At 31.0% G+C, this 25,390-nt stretch overlaps 3 protein-coding genes across 13 annotated transcripts in view; 2 read left to right on the forward strand and 1 right to left on the reverse strand.

Moving 5' to 3' along the window:
* The window catches only part of LOC123271818 (neurobeachin), a 497,397-nt gene that overhangs the window by 41,238 nt on the left and 430,769 nt on the right, over nucleotides 1–25,390 (reverse strand). The window lies entirely within an intron of this gene.
* On the forward strand, nucleotides 3,084–4,752 carry LOC123271868 (protein mab-21-like). The gene has a single exon (XM_044738393.1). It carries the CDS (start codon nucleotides 3,464–3,466, stop codon nucleotides 4,586–4,588), a length of 1,125 nt encoding a protein of 374 aa, XP_044594328.1. The 5' UTR covers nucleotides 3,084–3,463; the 3' UTR covers nucleotides 4,589–4,752.
* Nucleotides 6,317–7,892, forward strand: LOC123271870 (protein mab-21). Its single transcript, XM_044738396.1, has one exon. It carries the CDS (start codon nucleotides 6,557–6,559, stop codon nucleotides 7,652–7,654), a length of 1,098 nt encoding a protein of 365 aa, XP_044594331.1. The 5' UTR covers nucleotides 6,317–6,556; the 3' UTR covers nucleotides 7,655–7,892.

Raw genomic sequence — 25,390 nt, forward strand, 5'->3', positions numbered from 1 at the left:
TAAATGTATGAATTTATGTAATGACGGTATTCGTTTTGTGCAAAGAATTTTTTTAAAAGTTCGACTAGAATTAAATTATAAATTGGGGATAAATACAATTCTAAAACTGAATTAGTGAAAAACTGATTTAAAGAGTAAGCATTAAAAGTTTCAACGGAAAAAAGGATTAAATATAAGTTAAATTTTTTTTTTCTCTTTTTTCAACAAGAAAGAACTGAAGATCTTTAAGCAAGAGTAAAATTTTTAAGATAATATTCTTCTTGAATCAAGTAGCTTTTATGTAGGTACAATTTCTCGAAGTCTAGTCTATCCTTTGTTTTTACGGGTTATCACTTTTGGAATTCTCTTCCTTTTTGAAGTAACCTCGGAGAGCTTAAAACAATGAAGTAAGCTCGGAGAGCTCAAAACAACATATAAATTGTATTTTTGAGCTCGAAGAGCTCAAAAACTTCGGAAATGCAATTTTAAGCGCCCAGGTATGGAATTAGCGGGAAGTTGCAGGGATGGCCTTCAGGGTCAACCGTTTTCCTAATTTTTTTAAGTTATTTTTTACTAATCCACAGATTCGGTAGAATCTGGCGCCAAGTTCCGTTCAAATCTGCTGTAAACGGAGCGCCAGACTACCGACTATGTTTACTGTAAGCAGAACGGTATTTTGAGGTTGCAAAATTTTATTTAATTCTACGGTACTTTTTTTTCCTAAATTGTATATTATAACAGTAATTCATACTTTATTTGACTGTTATTAATTAATTATATTCACTTATAACAATTAATCTAATTGAAATTATTAAATTTAATCAGCACAAACTATAGCAACGCAAAAATTTCGATCCTGACTTTTTCGACGGGCAAAGTGATCTGCCACAGACTAAATAATTCGAGAATGCATAGTAATCCTTCATTAGATGGGAAACTACAGTTAAAAAGATATTTCACAGCTTGCATCTACACCCGCCAGGGTGCGCTGGAATTATTTTACATAAACTGTAGCTTCAAGGGGATAGTTTGCTATAAAAATGCAGCCAACGCGAGATTTAAGTTGGTACCAATTGTAAATTTTATTATAATTACAAAAATACTAAAATCCGAACAAAAACAGTTTCACTGTAAAAATCGCGCCAAGTCCACGTTCATAAGACTATTAAGAAAAAAAAAATTTGTTTTTCTTTACAAAAATATATAAAATAAAAATAAAAAATCCAAGTAACCGATATGATTGTTTATGATTTTCGGAAATTAAAAAAAATTGTGTTATAAATTTAAAAATTAAGAAAAAAATTTTGGAACGTACTTGGTGTGCGTCATTGTGTATTAAAATTTTTTTAAAGTCCTAGTAAATAGATTTTACGAATTTCATTAAAAGTAAAATATTTTGCAACCGCGCACACTAAATACGTTCCAAAATTTTTTTTCTTAATTTTTAAATTTATAACACAATTTTTTTTAATTTCCGAAAATCATAAACAATCATATCGGTTACTTGGATTTTTTTATTTTTTTATTTTATATATTTTTGTAAAGAAAAAAACAAATTTTTTTTTCTTAATAGTCTTATGAACGTGGACTTGGCGCGATTTTTTACAGTGAAACTGTTTTTGTTCGGATTCAAAGTCAGAAGATCCAAGTTCACTACAAAATTAATTGAAATATAACTATTAATATTGAATTTAGCTTCCCAATCAGTGAAAAATTTACTAATTCACAATGTGACCATACTCACTAATTTAAAAAGCTGATAACTATGAATTATTAGTAGTATATTTTGAACATTTTAAAAAAGTAATTACTAACTATAAATTGGTGGTTTTTCACTAATTCAGTTTTAGAGAATTGATTTCTTATTTTTACTTTCTTATAATAGTAACAATCAATAATAACTACTTTGTAAATTATGTATGCTTACCAAGTTTTGGTTTTATAACCCTAAAAATAAATGTATAGAATAAAAATAAAAATAAAAATAGTATATTACTCACTCGGCTTCGCCTCGGTCACCAATGACACGTGATCTGAGACATTTCTTACTTTCCTGCCCTAGGTGAGTAATATACTATACATTTTTAGTAGATTTCATAGAAATCTAACTATTCCATTGGTCCTCATGACGGAACTTTTGAAAAATTTTGCTATATTTCGACTCAGCTCGTCAAGCGAATTCAGAAAATGCATATGGTTCAAAAGTTTATATATATATATGGGATATAACGCGGCTTGTCAGGACGATAGCGTCGCCAATTTACAACGGATCTCTACCAAACTCAACATACTTATTCTACAGATGAATACCAAAGTCAAGTTCGAAGATGAGCTTAATCGGTCAAGTAATTTAGAAATACGAGGATTTCAAAATTTTGAAAATCATAAAAATTCATATTTCTTCACTTTCTTACTCGAATAACTTTTGAATGGGATAACTTATTGAAATTCTATAAAATGCATCTGAAAGCTCTTTAAATAAGCTTCAATTTGAGTACAATATCATATGTGTAGTCTTAAAATTATGTCCTATTCCGCTATGCCAATTATGAAATTTGCTATTGCACTGGTTTTAAAATTTTTCCGTTGATATATATTTTTGTCGATTGCATAGAAGTTAAAAACCCTAGTTTTGTATACAATCCTCGTTATATTTTTTTTCTATTCATGATGAAATCTACTTCCATTTCGGCTGCCGAGTGGTCTTTTTTGAGTTTTTCATTCCTTTTATAATTTTAAAACGAATGAACTTTAGATAATTTTGTTATTTGAATATTCTTATAATTCTTTTAATTTTCTTGAATCACATCAAAGAAGAATTGTAATTCTTAATTCAAAATTAAAAAATAATCAAATTCAAATGCTAAAAGCCGTCTTGTTTAAAACATTAGCTACATATCGATAATATAATTTCTCGTTTCTGACACGTTCAACGGTATAAAAATGTATACTAAGTTCTCAATATTTCAATTTTCCAACAATCTTACAATGATATTCCCAAATGAATTAAATTTTCCACCAAAAACTCTTCGATAAATAAAATTGTTCCAAAAACAGCTAAACTGTGATGTTTTATCACCAAATGAAGAAAAAAAAAAAAAAAAAAAAAAAAAACAATAAATCCAAAACTGAAGCTTTCCAATCATGTCCCATCAAATCCATGATTACTCGATCATCCAACTCCTGAGCAACAATGCCGTTAATAACCAAAAAAAAAAACAAACAAAGGAACCTACAGGCGACAAATAATATCCATCTAAACCCTAGGGCGTGGCATAAAAAGCGCGCAGACGCTCGATACCTTTAACAATATCTACCGCGGGGCGTGACTTAAAGCACGAAATAAATATACAAGCATTTGATTCCTTAGCGGCGTATAGTAGTAACGCCGAGCTTTCGAGCTTTTGTCTTCTGATATTTCCGAAAATTGCTTCTTCGCGTTAAAACATATAAGTTTCTCAAAACAAATTCAAAAAAATCCAAAATGTTGTTGCCGGGATACTCGACTCCAGAATCGGGAGTTTTTCTTCATCAAATAACCAAGTACCACTCTAACCAAGTGCAGAGCCGAGTGTCACAAGCCAGAAGCTCCATCCAGGAAATTTGCAAAATCCTCCAGGAAATCCTGAAAGAAGTGGAGTCTCAGGAGCCAAGGTTCGTTTCTTCCTTGAACGAGTGCAACAGCAAGTTCGAGGGCCTGGAAGTGATAACACCGTTCGAGTTCGAGGTGGTCTTGTACCTGAACCAAATGGGAGTGTTTAATTTCGTGGATGATGGCACCCTGCCGGGTTGCGCCGTTCTCAAGCTGAGCGACGGAAGAAAACGGTCCATGTCCCTCTGGGTCGAATTTATCACCGCATCCGGGTACTTGTCTGCCAAGAAAATAAGGTCCAGGTTCACGGGTTTGGTCTCCCAAATTTGCAAGGAAAAATATTTTTCTGGTGACGTCAAAGTCTTGACTGATCATGTTGAGGTTAAACTGAAGATCAGGGACAGGTGGATGGTCCAGATTACCCCCGCCTTCAAGTGCTCCGGCGTGTGGCCAAGGTCAGCCAGCCAGTGGCCGTACAACAATTTACCGATTGGGGACCAGAATCCAAGATTTTGGCCCTACAATGATTTGGTAGTGGAGGTTAAGAATGAAGGGTTTGATTTGTTATCGAAAGATTGTGCTGTTAGGAGAGGGAACAAGCAGTCGACACTAGATGGCGACGCCTGGTTACTGTCTTTCTCGAATGCGGAGAGAAGGCTGATACAGGGCAATGGAAGGAGAAGATGCTTGAGTATCTTGAAGACTCTCAGGGACCGGCATCTTGATTTGCCTGAGGATCCCGTGACTAATTATCATATGAAGACTCTTTTGATGTATGAGTGCGAAAAGCATCCTTTGGAGGCAGAATGGGACGAAAGTTGTCTTGGAGATAGAATTCTGGGAATTTTTGTGCAGTTGATTTCGTGCTTGCAATGCCGAAAGTGTCCCCATTATTTTTTGCCTGCGCTGAATTTGTTCAAAGGAAAGAGGGCTAGTGTGTTGGAAAGTGCCTCGAAACAAGTCTGGAGGGTTGTTAGGGAGTTGGTTACTAATTCGCGAGCGTTTGAAGCTTTGTAATGGGTGAAATTATTGAAGATATTGGTAGCGAACTGGATCAAAAAACGAAATTTTAATGTCAAGTGGAAGTTTTGTGAAGATTCATAAATGTGAAATTGAAAGACGAATTTTTGAAAATTCGGGGTTATTTTAACTTGGTGATTGTAAAACAAATTTTAAGTGACGAAAAAAACAAAGTGACTTGTATGCATTTGTCCATAGTAGAAAATAATTTTAATATAATTTTAATTCTTATCTTTAGGATAACAGCTGTTATTTCGAACTTTTTTTATTAATACGAATTTTTTTATTAATATACTTTCTATTTTGAAATTAAATTTTTATCAATTTGGAGAGTATACTTTTTTTCAATAAGGCAAATTAAAAAAAAAACAACAAAATGACAGTTACTCCGTTTTGAAATGCGGTAGCGAATGAGCGGATACATAGTATTTTTAATAAACGAATGGATTTTTGAAAGTATCAACTTTCTTATTGATATTTTTTCTTCCTAAAAATCATTTAATGCGTTGATATGTAGTCAAAATAACTTATTTTCTTTCTTCATAAAAGCAGTATATTTTACGTCAACTTTCAATAAATTTTTATTAGAAATGTGAAAAGTTACTATTCCGGAAATGTGTATAGTGAATATTATAAGTAAAAATCAATTTGTAAGAAAATGTTTAGCCTTTAAATCGAAAATTATTGTCAAGCTCAATACATCTTTAAGTGCATTTTTTATGGTATTCTTTTTTCAGTAGAAAACTTAATTATACATTTTTGAAAAGTTGTCGATTATATGTTGCAAACATAATACTAATTAATACGTATACATTGGTGAAAAAATTAACTAAGTTTGAAAAGAAAAATCTTTTTCTAAAAAAATTTCATACTAGAAAAATTTTTTGAATCGAAAATTCTTGAAAATTTTATCAAGAACTTTCTTGCTTCAAAAGAATAAAATTTTTCAAAGTAATTTTCTTAGTCCCAAAATTTTTCTTTGAATCAATTTAATTCTTCCATCAGTATAAGAAGTATGTCATTTATCACCGTAATGTTAATATTCAATATTGTTCAATCAGATTTATTAGAATGACAAGATTTACAAAAATTACAAGTTAAAAAGCATAAACTGCTTAAGAATTTGAATAACTAAAAAAAAATTCAAAATTAATTCTACGTTTTTTACTTGGCTTTTTATATCAATATTTTGTAAATAAATTATCAATAAAAGAAACTCAAAAAATCAAACCTATCTTTAATTATTTTCCCATCAATATTTTACAATTACACTTTTAAAAGCCAACCATATCAATCATTTTAACGAAAACAATCCTTCTCATAATTATCCACCCAATTAAAAAACCAACTTCATTATCCATAGAAACATACTTTTAATCACCAACCTATTAATATACGTCTAGATAATATCGATAAACAATAACCTTTTTACGGTCCTAATAATCTCGAAAGTACCTAATTAATCAATCACAAAATGCATACATTTAATATTAACATTACCATATCACTAATAATTTTCCTCCATATAATCAGATAGCCTCTACCGCAATGAACAATGAATTTCCTAAAAAAGTAACTCTTCCTTACACCCTTATCTACCTTATCGATTTCGCGGCTGGGCGTGACCATCCTCGCTTCTATTGGTCGGGAATTCGCGGGTAGGCGTGGCGGATCCGCGGGTGTCTTTCCACGCTTACCTGGCTCGGCGCTGGATGTGGAGGTGGATGCTCGGTTAGTCTTGAATCAGCTTCAGCACCGAGATCAGCTCTTGCGGCTTAACCTCAGGACTTTCTGATCGGTATTTTTTAACAAAATGTGCAGTGGTTGAGTTATAATGTGCTGTGAAATCAATAACTGAACCATCAATCATCAATCACTGACCATCAACCGTCAATTGATCATCAAAATTAGGTTATTAGTTTTAAATTTCTTGCAAAAATAGCTCCGGTCAGTGAAATTTCAAAGATGTTGGTGCCAGCGGATATGCTGGCCTCGCATTCTAAGATGGTCTATCAAATAAACAAGTATTTTGGCGAACGAGTTATGTCCCGCAAGACCCAAGTCGCGAAAACCATCCAAGAAGTCTGCCGGGTGGTCCAAGACGTGCTTAAAGAAGTTGAAGTCCAAGAACCGAGGTTCATTTCTTCTTTAACGGACTACAACGGGAGATTTGATGGCCTGGATGTCATTTCCCCGACAGAATTCGAAATAGTGATTTACCTGAACCAAATGGGAGTTTTGAATTTTGTCGACGACGGAACTTTGCCAGGCTGCGCGGTTCTCAAGCTGAGCGACGGAAGAAAGCGGTCCATGTCCCTTTGGGTTGAATTTATCACAGCTTCTGGGTATTTATCGGCTAGGAAGATCAGGTCCCGGTTCCAAACTTTGGTGGCTCAGGCCTGCGACAAGTGTGCCTATCGGGATTCGGTCAAGATGATAGCAGACACGACTGAAGTTAAACTGAGGATCAGAGAAAGATATGTCGTTCAAATCACTCCGGCTTTCAAGTGTGCAGGACTTTGGCCACGGTCTGCTTCTCATTGGCCAATTCCGCAGATTCCGTGGCCGCATCCTAATATTGTTGCTGAAGTTAAGGCAGAAGGGTTTGACATGTTGTCCAAGGAGTGCATTGGGCTTCAGGGAAAACAATCTGCGATGGAAGGCGATGCTTGGGCGCTTTCTTTTATTGATGCAGAAAATCGGCTGCTTCAAGGCGCGAGTAGAAGAAGATGCTTAAGTATCTTGAAGACTCTCAGGGACCGGCATCTGGATCTTCCGGGAAATCCGGTTACTAGTTATCATATGAAGACTCTTTTATTGTATGAGTGTGAAAAGCATCCTCATGAAGCTGAGTGGGATGAAAGCTGTCTTGGTGATAGAATCAATGGGATTTTTCTTCAGTTAATTTCTTGTCTTCAATGTCGGAGATGTCCACACTATTTTTTGCCGAATTTGGATTTGTTTAAGGGAAAAACTCCGACCGGGCTTGAAAATGCGGCAAAACAGGTCTGGAGACTCACAAGGGAACTTTTGACTAATACTAGGGCTTTGGAGAAACTTTAGTGATATTATTATTGATGGAGATAATCGATTGATTTGTTTATTTGTGATGTGAAAATCTGTAAGTGCCATATTTATTATTTTAAACGGTAAATGGCATTTATGTTATGTTTATGTGATGACTTTTATAATGGCATTTAAGTTTGGTAATTTTTTTATTTTTAATTTAAGTGTATTTAATTAATTATTTAAAGAAGAAAAAGAGTTATTATTATTATTCATTGATGACTTTTGTAAATTTATGTTATTTGGACACTGCCGATTGTAAATACACGATAATATTATTATTATTAATATTATTTATTTAAATATATATATTGGATACTGTAATGATATTACGAAAATATATAGTGATATTTATAACGAAAAATTTTTTATTCATTTTAATTGTAATTTATTCCTTTCTGTGATTTGTTGAAGTTTTTATTGTTTATCTGACACTTTTAATGATTTAATTTTAACGATTTTAAAAATTTGTAATTCAAAGTTTTTAACATTAGTTAATGTTTAAAAAATTCGAATTTGAAAAGTTTTTGAAACAATTATAAAAATAATTGAATAATTTTATGGAAAAAAAAAGATTTGAAAATTATATTTACTTAAAACAAAAAAAAAAAATATGCGTAATTTTAAGTGATTTTAACTGTAAATAATTTATTTACGTCAGTAAACAATTTATGTATAGCAAATACAAATGAGAAAACCGGTTGTTATAGATAAAGATAAATATTATCTGTTCTCAATATTAGCGATGTATCCTTATGGTATATTTACGACAATAGAAAACTTCGTTGGAGATAAAATAAATAAATAATAAATAATTTGCTGTTTTACTTTTAACCTGTTGACGCAGCGTGCATTAATTTGCACGTAATTAATAATTACTTAAAATATTCATCGGTCATATAATATCGTTAAGAGCACCTGCGCCTTTATGAATTTGAGATTAATTTAATTATTCGCATTAATTAGCGGTTTTTCGCGGAATTTTAAACTTCAAGATGTTGTTGGTTTTAAATAATTTTGCTTTTATGTATGTATAAATATTTGTGTGGGTATGCACAGTTGGCTCTTGAAATACGAAAGTGAGCCGTGAGTATCCCCAGATATGTAAATTATGGGACCAGATTATTTTTTATTGGATTTCTTATAAAAAAAAGAATTACACATTTACGGTCTTTAGGAGGACGCGGACATGGGGGTTTTTTAATATTAAATAAATTCACAGTTGAAAAGTTTGTGTTAATTTTAACTCTATTTTTATATTAAGTATTCAACAAATCTACACTAATTTTGGATCACAGTAGATTAATTCTTGTGTAATGTACAGAAGTTATATTTTTTTTATCAATAAAAAGTTTATTATGACAATCCTAAATTTTAAAACTCTAAAATTCATGAAAGTAATAACATATTGTTGCAGTTGAATATATTCGCCGAAATTAAAAAAATGTTTAATTCGTTGATACTAGACGGATTCGAACCCAGAGCTCTGCACTTGATGAGTTTTAAGCTTGGTGACAGCGATGCTACTGTAGCGGCCAACAGTTTGAATAATATCTATCGTCTATTTATATTTTTCAACAGACTGATTATTTAGTGTGCTTAAACACAAATTTTTTGTTAATTTAAAAATGCATATTTTTTTACTGAAATTAGAATTTTCATGTGGTAATTATACTCAAAATTACTCGAAATTTATTTTACAAATAATACATATCAATATATATACTATTTTGTCCGTAATCGATTAATTTTATTTTCTGTCAGTATATATTCATTTTAAATTTCGAAATTTAAATAAATTACAACAGTATTTAAAATATTTATTCCTTCACGGCAATTGTTTCATGTCCAGTACTAAAAAGTATTACTTTATAGTTTAATTTATTTTATAAAAATAACATATTTTCGTGTTACTTCTCCACAACGAACATTAACTTATATTAATAAATAATTAACCCAAAATTAATTAGTGTTTTATCAATATCTAGAGTAAAAATAAATTTATTACTGCGATATTATAATTGAGGGTATTGCGGGTATATAATAATGTTGTCGGTAAATTTAGGAAGAAAATAAAATGAGAGTTTAAGTACAAGGTGTGTATCGCCCTCGCGTTGTCTCTTAATTTTATTGGCCGAGGCTGGGTACTGGTACCAGATACACGCTCAATGCTCGGATGATAAATAAAATAAATAAACAAATAAATAAATAAAAATGTTAAAACAGTGTAGTAAGATAAAGAGGGCGAGTGAAAAACGTAGACGGTAAATTTAATAAAAAACGCTAAAATGAATGAACCTTACGAGCGTGCTTGCTGTAACGTGATACTGCTAGGATTTTTATTTTTATTTTATTTGTTCCGCTGTTTTTCGTGTCTTTGTCTTTGTCTTGTGTGGGTTGAATTTTTTTATGATAAAATAATTATATGCGAGTTTGTACTCGGAATCACATGTGATACTTTCATTTGTTTATTTTGTTTTTTGAATTTTTTAATGATCACCCCAATAATTAAATAAGTTAAAATTATGTGAAAAATTAAAAAAAAATTTTTTCATTGATAAATGAATCTCGACTTGTAAATAAAATATATGCTACACTCTGTTAGCTGATAAATAATAAATGTATTATACTTATCATCTGTTATCTTGCGTACCATTACCGCTTTATGAGCGAAACCACTTAGGGTTCAGTTTGCAGCCGCGACATTTTAATATTAATACTTAATTTAGGCCATTGACACATTAACCATTCATGAGGACAAGTCTATTCAATTTACTATGTATCATATAATTATTATTATCATTATTTTTATCATGAATCATATTTTAAATTATAAAAAAAAAATTTCAAGAGTGAGAAGAACTCTTTAGTGATTGGTCTGGTTAATGTAACTCATTTTTTTCTTAGCTTGTTCTTTTTTCGTTTGCAGCTTATTTCAAAGCAAAAACTGCAAAATTTTTATGACTGTGTATTGCAATCTTTATTTTTTTTTATCACTTGCGAAATATTTTATTGGTGATTCAAAAATCGGATTATTCTTCGAATATTATCAGAGTAATTATAAAATTTCTAAACACTAATTTTTTTAGTCAGGCAACCCGCATGAAAATGTCGCTACTGAGTGATTTTAATAGATTGTTAAGATTTATTATCAGAATCAATAATTATTCAACCAAAGGAATTCGCGTTTAGTTTCTTAAAATATCATTCACCACTCAGGAGTTTATTTTTTTATTTCAATTGCCAACAATTTTAAAAAATTGTTTGTATTTAGACAGAGACGAAACATTTGGATGATAATTAAGATTTTAAATTTATTTTTTCGATAAATCAATTGAGTAATTCTTTTAATAAAAAATAACAATTTTAGATAGTCACATTAACTGTTAAATTTTAAAGGTTAAATGTTGGAAAAAAGAAATAATTGACATTTTTAACATTTTTTTAAATTTATTCATTAGTATTTCATTTGTAGATATTATGATTAAAAATTTCTAAAAGTTGGCCTGTCATTCAAGTCTCAATATTCCATATGTGGTATTAAAAATTTCATCTGAATTAGAAGTTTGATTATTCATAATGGAACAAAAATAAAAATTTCAATTCTTAGAAAATTTACAAACATATTCTTCTTTTTCCGAGTCGAAATTTTAAAACCCCAGTTCAACCTAGTAGAGCCTGATTCCTTTGATGTAGACATATGCCGCTCTAATTTAAGAACCTTTTTCAACCTAATTCGTCTTATATCAGGGTGAGGAATAGTGAGTTGGGGTTTAGTTTAAATTTTAAGATTCTGTTTCAACCTAACTCGTCTTGCATCAGGATGAGAAGTATTGAGTTGGGGTTTAGTTCAAATTTTAAAACTCTGTTTAAACCTTATTCGTCTAAATTCAGGTCATAGAAGAGTGAGCCGGGGTTTAATGAGAATTTTATCGCGTAGGCTTCCTAGGGTGAAACAGAGATTAAAACTTTATATATTTTTCAAAATAAATAAGAGTAATAAAAATTATTATCATTATTTTGAAAATGTATTACAGTAAAACGTGCGAAAAAATCACAACAAAACCATTTATAAATTTTTTATGCTTAATAAACTGCGTCGAATGCTTTTTTAAAAATTAAAATCGAACGACGCGTTCAAAAATTATATTTGTTTAAAAATTCACAAAATTTTTTTTCTCAGTATTGTTTGGACATAACATTTAAATTTCTTAACCAAATGATATTTGCCCGGACATCTACTTTTTCGCTTTAAAAACTGTGTTGAAAACCATTTGGAAAATTAAAATCGATCGACGCGTCCAAAAGTTACAGCTGGTTGAAAATTTACAAAAAATTTTTTTTGATATTTTTCGAAAATAATTACCGGGCTTCTTTAACCTTTCAACATAAACCCGTATATACAGATTTTTTTTTCATTACTACTCTAAAAACTACTTTGAATACCGTTTTAAAAATCAAAATCGAACGATATGTTACAAAATTATACCTTATAAAAATTTCAAAAATAATTTCTTCCAGAATTTTTTCGAAATAATTTTCAGATATTTTAACTATTTAACTATTCATGTGTATATACTTTTCGTGCTTTAAATAAAAAATTATGGTTTGTGCAAGAATAATTTAAAAATATACGAAAGATCAAGTTTTTCTACTTAAAAATTTGACCTAATTGTTAAAAAGAATAGTTTGCCAAATTAAAAATTTAAAGAATGAACAAATAGCACAGTTTTTCACATTTTGAACTCGAAGAGCTCAAAAATATAATTTTTGTGTCGCAGCTTTTGAAGCCCCATAAAGGATCTTTAAGTTTAAATTGATTAAACGAAAAATTCCAAGTAATTCCGAAAAAACATTTTTCGACAACGATAACTCACAAACGAATTAACCGATTTTGACCGGGTTGGCGGCGATCGACGTGGTTTTTTAATGTTAAGAGCTGAATAGTTTTTGAAATCGATCGGTGAAGTCGTTTCAAAGTTATTAAAAAAAAAACACATTTGAAAAAATTTTTTTTTGTAGTTTTTTTTTAATTTCTCAAGATCTACCGGTTCGAATCGGTCCCAATTATATTCAAAATCTAAGTTTGGTCAAGCCCTTTTGAATGACGCCAATCGCGATACACACATACACACACATACATACTTACATGCATACTTACATACATACATACAGACAAACGGACACCATCGCGGAAACAATCGGGGAAGCTTCCTAGGACCTCAAAACGTCAACATCCGTTGAAAACTTGATTTTCGAAAAACGGGGTAAAACCAATAACTTCCCAACTTTTGAAAATTTTCAATTTTCTTAGCGGGAAGTTAAAAATTTAGGCAATTTTCGCGATGAAATTTTTGAAGCACTTTGTAAGCAACGTTGTAAAATTAATAATAATAATCACAGTAATATTTACCATGACATAAGAAATAATAATAATATTTAATCACATGAGTTAATTTTAATTTTGTCAGTTGTAGCTTAAATGGAAACAAATATTTCTAATGTATGACTAGTCTTCGAGTAGCAAAGGGGATCCAGTCTTGCTTCGTAATCGTGAGGTCTCGATTTCGAATCCCAGTAGAGCTGAGTTTTTTTCAACGGAAATTTGTGTTTTCTTCGTCGTTTCTTCTGTCTTCATTTCGATATCATTATTCTTGTATAATTATAAATTAACATTACTAATAGTTATCATTACCTTAACAGTCATGCAAATAATAACATGAAGTAATCAACAGTTAAATGATAATTTTTTCTTTTTTTTTACTATGAATATAACCAGTTTAGGCTATTAAGGTTGAACTAGGTTGAAATAGGTTTTAATAAAACCCTGCCTGACACTTTTTCGTCTGAGAAACAAAAAATAGTATACATCGTGCAATCCCAGCTAGGCGCTAAAAGAGTGAAACAGAGTTTTATTAAGAACCTTCTTCAACCTAACTCGTCTGAAAACGGACTTAAGTAGACGTTACCAGAGTGAAACGGGGTTTAGTATCAATGCAGTTCCTTATTTCTTAAAACCCATTTCATTCTGTTTCACCCTGAATTAGACTATCCCAGGTTAAAATGGGTTTTAAGCGAAAAAAAATTTCGACTCGGGTTGAGCGTTGAACCTAGAATGATCTTTTCAGGAAAAAAATTTCCGGTATAAAATTGAGATAAAATGTATATGGCATCGATTTATTCGTAAAGTGATTGGTCAAATATATCATAAGCATGAAAATATATGCACTGATAAAAAAATTAACTTGACTCAAGAGCCAAAATCTTAAACCATGAATACCATTTTGAAGAAAATGATTTTCTTGAGTCAAGAGAATAAATTCTTGATACAAGAAAAATTTACTTAAATCAAGAATAATTTCTTGACTCAAGAATTTATTCTCTCGAATCAAGAAAATCATTTTCTTCATAATGGTATTCTTGGTTCAAGATTTTGGCTCGAGTCAAGTTAATTTTTTTATCAGTGTGTAATTCTTCATCATATGCAGGTGTGTGCATATTATATTCTAGTTAATAAATAAAAATAATGTTGTTTATTTAACTTTTTTTTTTTTTTTGTAAAAATGAATCCATCATTTATATCTGAGTCTTCTCTATGCATTGTAAAAAACTCTCTTGGGGCATTCCATAGTGACTGGTGGGACATTTGACTCTGGAATTCCATCAATTATAAGCTACAATTATGTGACTGAAACGTATACTATAGTAAAATGTATCTTATAATATAGAAGAATAACTAAATAACAACATCCCTTCGTCAAAAACCTCAATTACTTTTTAAGTTTCTCGTAATTATCGTTTGACTGAGTGTGACTGGTGGGACATCGAGAAATCCTTTTCTCTTACCGCAGTATATACTTAAAGTCGAATTTCAGTTCGACCACTAAACTTTTGAAAAATATTTCCTTCTCAATACAAAATTTATCCTACAAACATTCAATATTATAAAGAATTAGACTGATTACCTACGTAGAAACAATTGAAAATATTGTTTTTTATTGTGACTGGTGGGACAAGTACCAAATGTCTACATCAAGTTGTTTATTAAAAAGACTTTTATATTATTTCAACCTTAGAAACATTATTGTTTATATATTTAATTAAAAATTATTTAGGATAATTAGAAAAAAACTAATTAAAAAACACAAATAAAGGATTTAGCATGCTGACAACACGTTCTTGATAAACTTAGGTGTTAATTAATAACGAACATAAAAAAATTTGTTCCTAAAACTATAATAATAAATATGTTAGATAATAACAAACACAAAGTTAATTTGCTCTTAAAATTCGTCCGTTTTTTATCCTGTTTTCGTCGGGTTATGAATCTTAGGAGAATAGTAAATATGCATGTACTCAGAAAAATATACAAGAAATAAAGTGAGAATAGGAGAACATTCATAAATAAGGATGACATGCAAAATCCTGAAGCATTCCACATTTTTAAAATTAAATAATGTTGTGAAGCAGGAAAGAATAAGAGTTACGGCAAGTATTACGTGTAGCGTTCCACATTCGCACGTTACAAGATAATTGGGAGGATAGCTTGCGAGAAAAATCGCCAAATTAGTGATTATTTCGGTTAAAAAAAAAATTTTATCATTTAACTGAAGATCACTAAGAGAAATAAAGCTGTAAATTTCAGTACTTTAACTAAATTTTATCATGCATTGACTAGAAGCCAGTGTCCCACCAGTCACATGCGACTGGTGGGACATATTTTAAGTGATCTTCAAAACTATATTTTGGATTTTTTGACAATTATAAGAAGTTTAAATCATTTTTAACATGTTTATTGTTACTTCTACAAAGAAAAAAAATTGAACAATTCAAATTTGAGGTTGGAAAAACCACTTTTCTATCTTTTTGCGTGACTGGTGGGACATGTGATGAGCTTATGTTCAAATACGAATTATACAAAAACTAACGTATCTTTTCGTTTGAATCAAACATAATTATTTTCTTTATTTAATTCTTCTTCTTAAATACAATGAATCACTAGCTGGAATTGATAAGATGATTTAAAAAACGTCTTAGCGACTTAAACAGCATTTGGCCCGGACACCAGTTAGTACGACTGGAAAGTTACTAGGAGAGAAAAATCGATTTTCTTATTGATTAAAAAAAATTTTCTTTACAAATTCGTAAAATATAGACTTTTAATAATAAATTAAGACTAAATTAGAATTAACTAGAGAAATTTTAAAATCTTAGTCATTTTCCCATTTCGCATGGAATGCCCCTCTTCTCAATTTGAGTACTTAATTAATTACGATTAAACAAAACTTAAAGACTCTGGAAATTCATGTATTAATAAAAATTTATATATTTATTTAAAATATTGTACAAATAAATTTATAATAATAAATATCAATATCACTAAAAATATTTTTGATTAACAAATGGACTCAATATCTTATCCGTTGATTTCAAATTTAAAGGCTTTAATTGGTTAGATTTTGGAGCTTCTGTTGCAAAGTAAGTATATATAGTTGTTGTTATTATTATGATTTATAGTGATAATAGTAATGAGAATGAGGCAAAGGAAGCCGGTGTTTTGTCAAAAAGAAGCCGATGACGCCTCTTCTTACTGTATGCTGAGAAATAGTATCATTCATATGTGGCACCCGTGCGCGCTGTCGATCCGCCCCGAAATTATAAATGCCCGGACAAACGTGTCGAAATCCAGCCCACTCAATTAGCCGCTGACGTGGCTACATTATGAGAGTAACTCCTCATTATATTATAGAAACTTTAAAGAAAAAGTCATTTCTCTAATTAGTTTAATTTTTTTATTAACTTCTACACTAAATTTTTTGCTCTGATTTTAATTTCAATTCCCCAGTTCTAAAAGAGAATAAGTTCTGGTCCGGACTTTGCCGAGTGTCGGAATTATTTATTGATTAAAAAAATTGGGTTTTATTTATAGAAAAATTGAAAATAATGATCTGCGTGCACTACCAGAGATAAAATTAGGGGAGAAAAATATTTAGGGAATAGAGAGAAAAAATTCCAATCATTATTCATCTTGACATATGAACCAGTAAAAATAAAAAATAGCTCGTGTAAAAAGTACTGAGTGATTTGTAAAATTAAAAAAAAAGTATAAATAAATTTATACATTTGTGTTTTTTTTTTTGTCATTTTAATTTGAAATTTGGGAAATAACCCGAGTCGAAATTTAAAGCCGAAATAGAGCTTCCTAGTCCAGAATAGAACCCATTTAGAGCCCAGTAGTCCGAATAGCACCGACATTGGATCCACAGGTCCGACTTTTAATCGAGAGGTCCGATTTTGAGCCTCGAGGTCCTCTCTAGACTTCGAGAGGTCCGATTTTAAACCCCGAAGTCCGATACAGAATTGAAATCATTATTTTTACCATTTATTTATTTATCAGTAAACTTGTTAATTTTTTTTTTTTTTATTTAGACAACATACGAGAGAATTTTTTTAAGTTTTGTCGTAAAGGAGAAGCTAATCAATCGAAATTTATTTATTTATTAAGATTTGTACCCGTTAATTAATGAAAATTCGTATTTTCAAACTGACAGCTCTCAGAGGTATATCAGCGAATAAATTTATTACTTATATTTTTCCAGAGACGTACATAAAATTTTTAGAAATTACATATGAAAATTCGTCATTGAAAAAGAAAATTTTATTTTCAAATTAATATTATTAATTTTAATAATATTAATGATTTTTTTATTTTTTAGTATAGGCGATCCAGTCCATAAACAAATTACTAATGAATATTATACAACACTCATGATCCTGCTGCGATAGTTGTATGCAAACCTTACAACGTTATATTTGAAAGTAAAGAGATTTTAGAAAATTTTTTAAATATTTTGTAAAATTCTTTAAAGCTTTTTAAAATGTTGAAAATTTAGTAATTATATTTAGTAATTATTTCTTTAAATTGTTTATCTCCGCAGCGGATTTATGATAAAAATTTAACTTTAGCTCAAAATCATCCCTTAAGCTAAGGTAATTGCATTTGAAAAGTAAAAAATAAAAATTTTGACTTTTGATCAAGAATTTGATGGTCAAACACTAAAATTTCGTTGAATTTGAACTTTGCATCTTGTTACGCATTAAAAACTAAACAATTAAAAAAAAAATTTCCAAAAATATTAATTTCATTTTTTTTTTTTAATTATTCCATTTTCGATGAAATTTAAGAAAAAAAATAAATCATTTGGTTGAAAACAATTTTTCATATATCCTTCATTGAAAATGTGAGTTTCAATGCCTGTTGAGCCAACCGAAACTAGACAATTTCAGATCAATGCGACTGTGCCGGGCAGGTATCAATTATTTCTTCCCGGCGGACAGAAAATGACGATTTTCTGTCCGCGAGGTGAAGTTGCAGCTTTATTTTCAATCCTATCAATTGTTTGTTTATTTTATACCTTTAATTTTTTTTATAATTGTCATTCTAACCGTTAACTGTACTGACATATTATAATTCTCTTATTAAACCTAAATAAGAATGATAAAAGAAAACTTGTCAATTTACGAATAATGTTTAGTAAAAAATAAACTATTACTTTCTATTTTATTATAAGTTTCATAATAATAAAATGGTATTTTCGCTGTTCGTCTGAAACTATCTAGTTCTGGTTGGCTCCAGCCATTGAAACTAGCATTTTTAATGCAACTTATATGAAAAATATAATGTGTGACACGGGATGAAACACGATGCCAGCCCTCGCTTCGCTCAGGCAGGTAACTTCACTCTGGTCTGAAATCGTTTTGTTTCATCCCTAGTCACACAATACAGGGTGTCCCAAAAGTCATGGACGCCATTGTAGCATCTGATGAAAAAAATAATTCTGAGACGAAAAGTCCTTAGCCATTTTTCAATTAACCGTATAGATAATTAATTATTAATTAAAAATAACGTCTCTTTATTTGTTAGAGAGAGAGAGCGCCAGTGTCCAGTAAAGTATGTGCCAAACAAAGACACAACTAACTGTATGACTAATTAGTTTCTATAGCTAACGTAGTCACACATATTTACTTACACATTCACACGTGCAAGCGTCTTCGTTGGAACGCACTTGACTTGACACTAGTGCTCTCTCTCTAACGCATAAAAGGACGTTATTTTAATTAATAATTAATTATCTATGCATCTGTTTAAAAAATGGCTAAGGAGTTTTCGTCTCAGAATTATTTTGTTTTTCAGATGATACAATGGCGTCTGTTACATCTGGGACATTCTGTATACTATTTCATAGTGATTTCATAATTTGAAAAAACCTGAGTCCCACTTCTATATAATTACGGAAAATTTTTGAAAATTCTTTAAAGTATTTAAAAATTTTTAAAAATTCTTTAAAGCTCTTTGAAATTTAAGAAAATATTTAAAAAATTTTTTTTTTAATTTGTTTAAAGTCGCATAAACTACTAAGGTCATGAGCGACTACGGTAGGGGGTAAACTTTTGAGATTGGAACTCGTTTTATTTTTTGGGCTGAACAGAATAATACACTTAAATATTGAAAATATTCATTGGTGTACACCGGACTCGAACCCGGTCCAATGCTTTGGTAAGCAAGGGCCGGATCCGATAGGGCTACTGCGCGCCTTTTAAAATCTTATTTAAAATTTTTTACAGCTTTTTAAAATGTTTAAAAATTTTTGAAAATTCTTTAAACATTTTAAAAAGCCGAAAAGGTACATTTAGATTTTGTAAAAATTAATAAATACTTATTTCAATTTTTACGAAATATTTTTAACTTCCCGATTTTCGAAAATTTTTAATTTTCTTAGCGGGAAGTTAAAAAAAATTCTTTTGAATTTAATTAATTATAGTACGTAGCTTTACTATTATAGTAGTAACGATGATTGACAACATTTCTAACTTGTCACCTATATTTCAATACAGTCAATAATTCATATTCAAACAAAATTAATTGACGTACTATCGTTCGTAGTAGCGTAATCGGTTAAGCATCGGCTTCGCGTCTGTAGGGTCGTGTGTTCGAATCTTTGTTAGGGCGTATTTAATTTATTTCTTCTGGCTAGGTAGGCGAGTGTTTAAGTTTAGACTAATGTATGTTATATCTGGTACATTTCTGAGTCCAAAATGCACTTTGAACTAAAAACTATAAAAGTTCTCTTCTATTAATTTTTTATTCAAAATATGTTTATAGTTAATAACAAAATGGTGGATCATAGGGGCCTGGTGTGCGCAGAATAAATTTTGCATGCGTTATAGTAATCCTGTCGGACTTCTGGGCTCTAAGTAGGTTCTATGCACGTGTTAAATTAGGTCCGACTAGACACTAAAGTGGTAAAAACGGAAATTTATACCACTTTCGGGTCTAAAGTCGGACTTAATTTAACATGAGAATAGATCCGACTTAGAGCCAGAGGTCCGACCGGAGTCCTACCTTAGGAGGCTCTATTTGGGCTCTAAATTTCGACTCGGGAATCCGTTTGATTAAACTTAAATGTGTGTGACTTTTGCCGCGTGTCACCGAATAATCTCGAGATTCTTTATGTATGTAGATATGTATGTGTGTACACTAATTTATAAGTACAAGGCGGGTAGATAGAAATTTGATTGGTTTCAGGCGGGGGTGATGGCGTGTGCATACTCATCTACCCCCGTCACATTATCCAGAGATTTATGTTACGTTTTGACGCTCGACTCATCCACATCAGGATTCTGTGCCTGAGGGGTGATCACTTCAAGTATTGGTGTATAAAAAAATGAATAAAAATAAAGTAATAAAATAGGAAACATTTTATCGAGATTAGTGGGTATATTTGTCAGAAATTGAAAATCATTTGATCAAAAATAGTGTTTAAAAAAATGTCAAGTTTAAATTTTTGAAAAAACTTTAATTGATATAAATAAACCCACAGAGGAACCCATAGTAATTCTGTATCTTATTTGTTGAAGGTTTTTTTTTCTATATTACAGCTAGATCTCGTTTCATTTTTTACTAATCTATTGGCTCTCGGCTTTGAGAGGGTTTGCACAACGAGCGGAGCATGTGTACCCACACACAAGTGACGAAAAGCCCCATCCACTCAATTCATATATAAATAAATATAATTAACGTAAAATTTCACACAAGGTCATTATGAATCAAACGAATGGTTATGTGGTAATGTAGGAATGAGTTAATGCAAAAATGTATTGATGGAAGATCTATTTAATTTTCATCTGCCCATACAGGAAAATACGACGGGGCCAGATATGGGCCACGCTTGGCGCAATGCTGTCTATCTCTGGCCCATGCTTGTAAACCCGCTTTGGCCCAGCCTTGGTAGAAGTCTGGAGTGATAACAGGGTGCCAAGCTTGGTTGCCAAGACTGGCCCAATATTGTTAACCAAGACTGGCCCAAGTTTGTTAACCAAGACTGGCCCAAGTTTGTTAACCAAGACTGGCCCAAGTTTTTAAGCCAAAGCAAGCCCAGGCTTATTTACCACTATAGAATTTACTAAAAGAAGTAGATTATAAAATATATTTAGAATCTAATTGTTTAATATTAAACCAAATTAGTATTAAGAACCCAATTTCGAATAAATTAAATTCTCTGAAATAAAATAGTAAAATTCTACGAAACGGTTAAATTATTTTGTATAAAATGAGTAGTTTTTAGTTGAAATGATAAAAAAGGAAATTTTTAATTGTTATTGATTTATTTTAATTTTGATGTAGAGCTAACGCAAGTTTAGACGACTTAACTCTTAATTTAGACCTAACTTTTGCTAATTAGAGAAATAAAGTGAAATTCGCATTTGCCCTAACCGAGATTCGAACCTGAGCCGCGCGCTTGCCAGACCGATAACTAACCCCTATGCCGTACGACCGATAAATTGATATATATCTAATCATTCATATGAACTAAATCTATATAGTGACGGAGTGTAACGGTTTATTATTTATATAATTTATGTTATTTAATATTGTGTTTTGATGAAAATTATCTATTTTTTACAAATATTTAGTAATTAAAAAAAAGCAAAAGTCAAGTTCTTATATTACTTTAGACTTTGTAAATCATTCTGTATATTTTTAATATCATATTATAAATTTTAATGTTTAAAATTATTAATATTAAAAATTCAACTGTAAATTATTATATTTTAATTTTTTTAAGACCATATCAATTTTGACGATACACAATTGTTTTGTTTAAAAAATAAATTTTCAATTTCAGCATTTGCTATCAAATATTGGTTAAGCAATAAATATTTACTGTTCCAAATTCTGTTAGTTAATGATTAATTAAGTTTGTATTTTCTATTAAATGACCGAAGTTTGGTTGCTCAATTCTGGCTCAAGTCTGGGTTTTCATTCGAAAGCCAAGGCTAGGCTTCCCAGTCTTGGCTAACGCTCGGGTGATCATTGCGTCGGCCAAAGATAGGTTTCCCAGTCCTGGTCCAAGTCTGGGTCGCCATATCACAATGTCACGTGAATATAAAGACTTCAAAACCCAAGTTAAGGTGTCTCTAGGTTTGGCCAAAACTGGGTTATTCAGTTGAGGCCCATGTTAGGGTTACTATTCAACAGCCGAGGTTAGGTTATACAATCTTGGCCCAAGTTAGGGTTACCATCCAACGGCCAAGGCTAGGTCATTCAGTCTTGGCCCATGTTAGGGTTACCATTCAACAGCCGAGGTTAGGTTACACAAACTTGGCCCAAGTTAGGGTGACTGTAGGGTTGGCCAAGGCTAGGTTATTCAGTCTTGGCCCATGTTAGGGTTACCATTCAACAGCCGAGGTTAGGTTACACAAACTTGGCCCAAGTTAGGGTGACTGTAGGGTTGGCCAAGGCTAGGTTATTCAGTCTTGGCCCATGTTTGGGTTACCATCCAACGGCCGAGGTTAGGTTACGCAAACTTGGCCCAAGTAAGGGTGACGCTAGGCTTGGCCAAGGCTAGGTTATTCAGTCTTGGCCCAAACCTGGGTAATCATTGGAATGGCCACGGCTGATTGCCCAGTTATGGCCCGGGCATGGGACAATATAGGTTTGCTAAGATGGGCTTCCCAATAATGTCCCAGGCATGGCCCCGTCGTTCAACTCTGGGGCTTCCTGCATGGGTGAGCTTAAATTTTTGAAAAAATTTTAGTTGACATGAAATCAACTAATCAAAATATTTTTAATTTTACTTAATTTCGCTTTGATTAAATATTTTTTTTGATAAACTTTAAAAATAACATGTGACTAAAAAATTTTTCTTGGGCCAATTTTTCATTTTTTTTATACCCTGAAAAAAAATTGTTAATTCTATACTAAATTTGTTCTAAAGCGGAAATAAATGTATCCGTTACCAAAAAATGATATGTTAAATTTTTGTCATCCGATTTTTTCTCGATATTGAAAGTTCCGGGCCGACGGCGGCAAAAAGTCAGATGTTTATAACGGGGCTTCAAAGACAACCGTCGTGTCGCGAGATAGATGTAAAAAACTACATTATCATACTTGTGTTTCTTACTTCTGTTTTCAGCCTCATCTCTTCATGACGGCTAAATATCTAGTGTATATTATATTAAATATAAACCCCAAAATAACTTATTCCATTCTATTCGTGTGCATAGCAGTCTTGATCTTGACTATATATATGTATAAATAAATACTTATATAAACATATATACTATAGATATATATATTATATTTATAGTTTTAAGATCCACACGCAATTCCTTAATGTAATACCGTCGCCTGTTAAAGCCCAAGACTTTATGAGACCTCCGGCCGACGCCAAGACCACCGGACGTATGAGCTCGAGGGTGAAATTAATATGCACGACAGATATCCGTATAGGCTTTTAAAAACAAACTATTAAATTTCAGACTATTCATTTTATAACACTTCACTGTTCGTTAATTAGTTAATTAATTACTTTCCACAATCCACTTATTTATTTTTGTTCGTATTTCTATTAGGGGTTTTTATCTTTTCCCTTTTCTGATTCTTTTTTTTTTTATCAAGAATTATGTTAGAATTGAAAACGGGAAAAAGTTTTTAGTTGAGTCTTAAGACAGGACGTAGATAAATTTTGATGATTAAAATGCACGCGTAAACCGTGAACGAGATTAAATATTCTTTCCTCGTTTGTAATGCTGTAAGGTGCATTGTGAATTTTTAAAGTCGTTAAAGTGTCTGTGGAAATAAATATTGGGAATGGTGTATTTAATATTTATTTTTACAAGGGAGGGTTGTATTTTATCGTTACTTCATTTTTGGAGATCGCACTAAACAAGAAAAAATATTACTTGATTTAATAAAAATATTCTCTTGAAAATTTCACTTCTGTTTTGAGATATTTAATGGTGGAAATTTATTCAAGAAATTTTCCGTGAGAAAATTTTCATGTATAACCATGTATTGCCATATTGGGCTAAGTGTGAGAATAAAAAAATAATTTATTACAATTATTTTTATTTTCTATAAATGTGTACGTCAATTAATAGGTCATATTAAACAAAAATTGGTTTAGGATTTGATTAAACTAAAAACCATAATTTTAGCTAATTTTTACTCCTGAAGACAATCATAATTTAGTACCTAAAAATTACCTCTCATATAAGGAGACGATTCAGTTATCATACTCCATTTTTCGGACATTTTCAACACTAAAATTGATGGAAAAATTATTTATGGATATAAATGATTTGACATGGTCATACATGTCCACTAGGGTGCGCCAAAATTCAGTTTCCGTGAAGAACCTTTTAAAATTAGAATTTTGAGTTCCGCTTTTAACAGTAGCTGTGTTTGGGTATTTCCTGAGATATTTTGGGTTGAGACGTTCGTATTTAATTTTCATAGAATTTTAATAATTTTTATAATCTTAATATAAAATTGAGATGAAATGTATGTAGCATCAATTTGTTCGTGATGTGATTGATCGAATATATCAAAAGCATGAAAATATATGCAAACCTTATATTCAGGCGTGCGCAAATTAAATTTTAGTTCGATGAAAATCAAATACGACCGTATCAACCAAAAATATCTCAGGAAATACCCAAACACAGCTCCTGTTAAAAGCGGAACTTAAAATTCCAATTGTAAAAGGTTCTTCACGGAAATTGAATTTTGGCACACCCTAATGTTCACAAAATTTCAATACAAATTTTCTATTGGTTTCAAAAATGACAAATCCTTGGATTTCTGTTATGTCTATATTGATGGGGAACCTATTGGCAAGCTCAATTGGGAACCAATAGGGATTGCCCCACCGGGCCCCAAATACGTTTCTACGTTACATCCCAATTTGGGATCCCAATTGGGAAACCAAATTGGGTCACAAGTGGGAGCACGTGAAAATTTCTAGTCGGGATATTTTCTATATCATCTCAATCAAGTCTCGAATAAGCTTCAAAATGAGGTAAAGAAAAATATTTGTTTTTTTTTTCTTTGTATTTTGAACAAATAAACTTTTTTTGAACCAAAAACATCAAATTATCAGAGAAAAACGAATTTATTGTTAATTTTGAAGAATAGTGTTTTTTGATGTCGAATTTGATTGTTTTTCACGAGAATCCTATACTTTTAATTTTTAGATTTATAATTTCTCCACGTTAAAAAAACGAGTTTTAAAGTAAAAAATTCTTAAACCGAGATAAAACGTTCTTTTAAAAAATAATTTTTTTGAATCAAGAAAATTTCTATATAATCAAGTGGTTTTTTTCAACAAATACACTGATAGAAGGATTTATTTGTATTAAATAATATTTGCTAGTTGTTAACAAATCATT

Source organism: Cotesia glomerata, linkage group LG9 (genome assembly GCF_020080835.1).
Source record: "Cotesia glomerata isolate CgM1 linkage group LG9, MPM_Cglom_v2.3, whole genome shotgun sequence".
In the NCBI taxonomy this organism is placed as follows: Eukaryota; Metazoa; Arthropoda; class Insecta; order Hymenoptera; family Braconidae; genus Cotesia; species Cotesia glomerata.

Bases quoted from the DNA above. Each gene is read 5' to 3' on its own strand.
- LOC123271870 (XM_044738396.1), top strand. From the start codon at position 6,557: ATGTTGGTGCCAGCGGATATGCTGGCCTCGCATTCTAAGATGGTCTAT.
- LOC123271868 (XM_044738393.1), top strand. From the start codon at position 3,464: ATGTTGTTGCCGGGATACTCGACTCCAGAATCGGGAGTTTTTCTTCAT.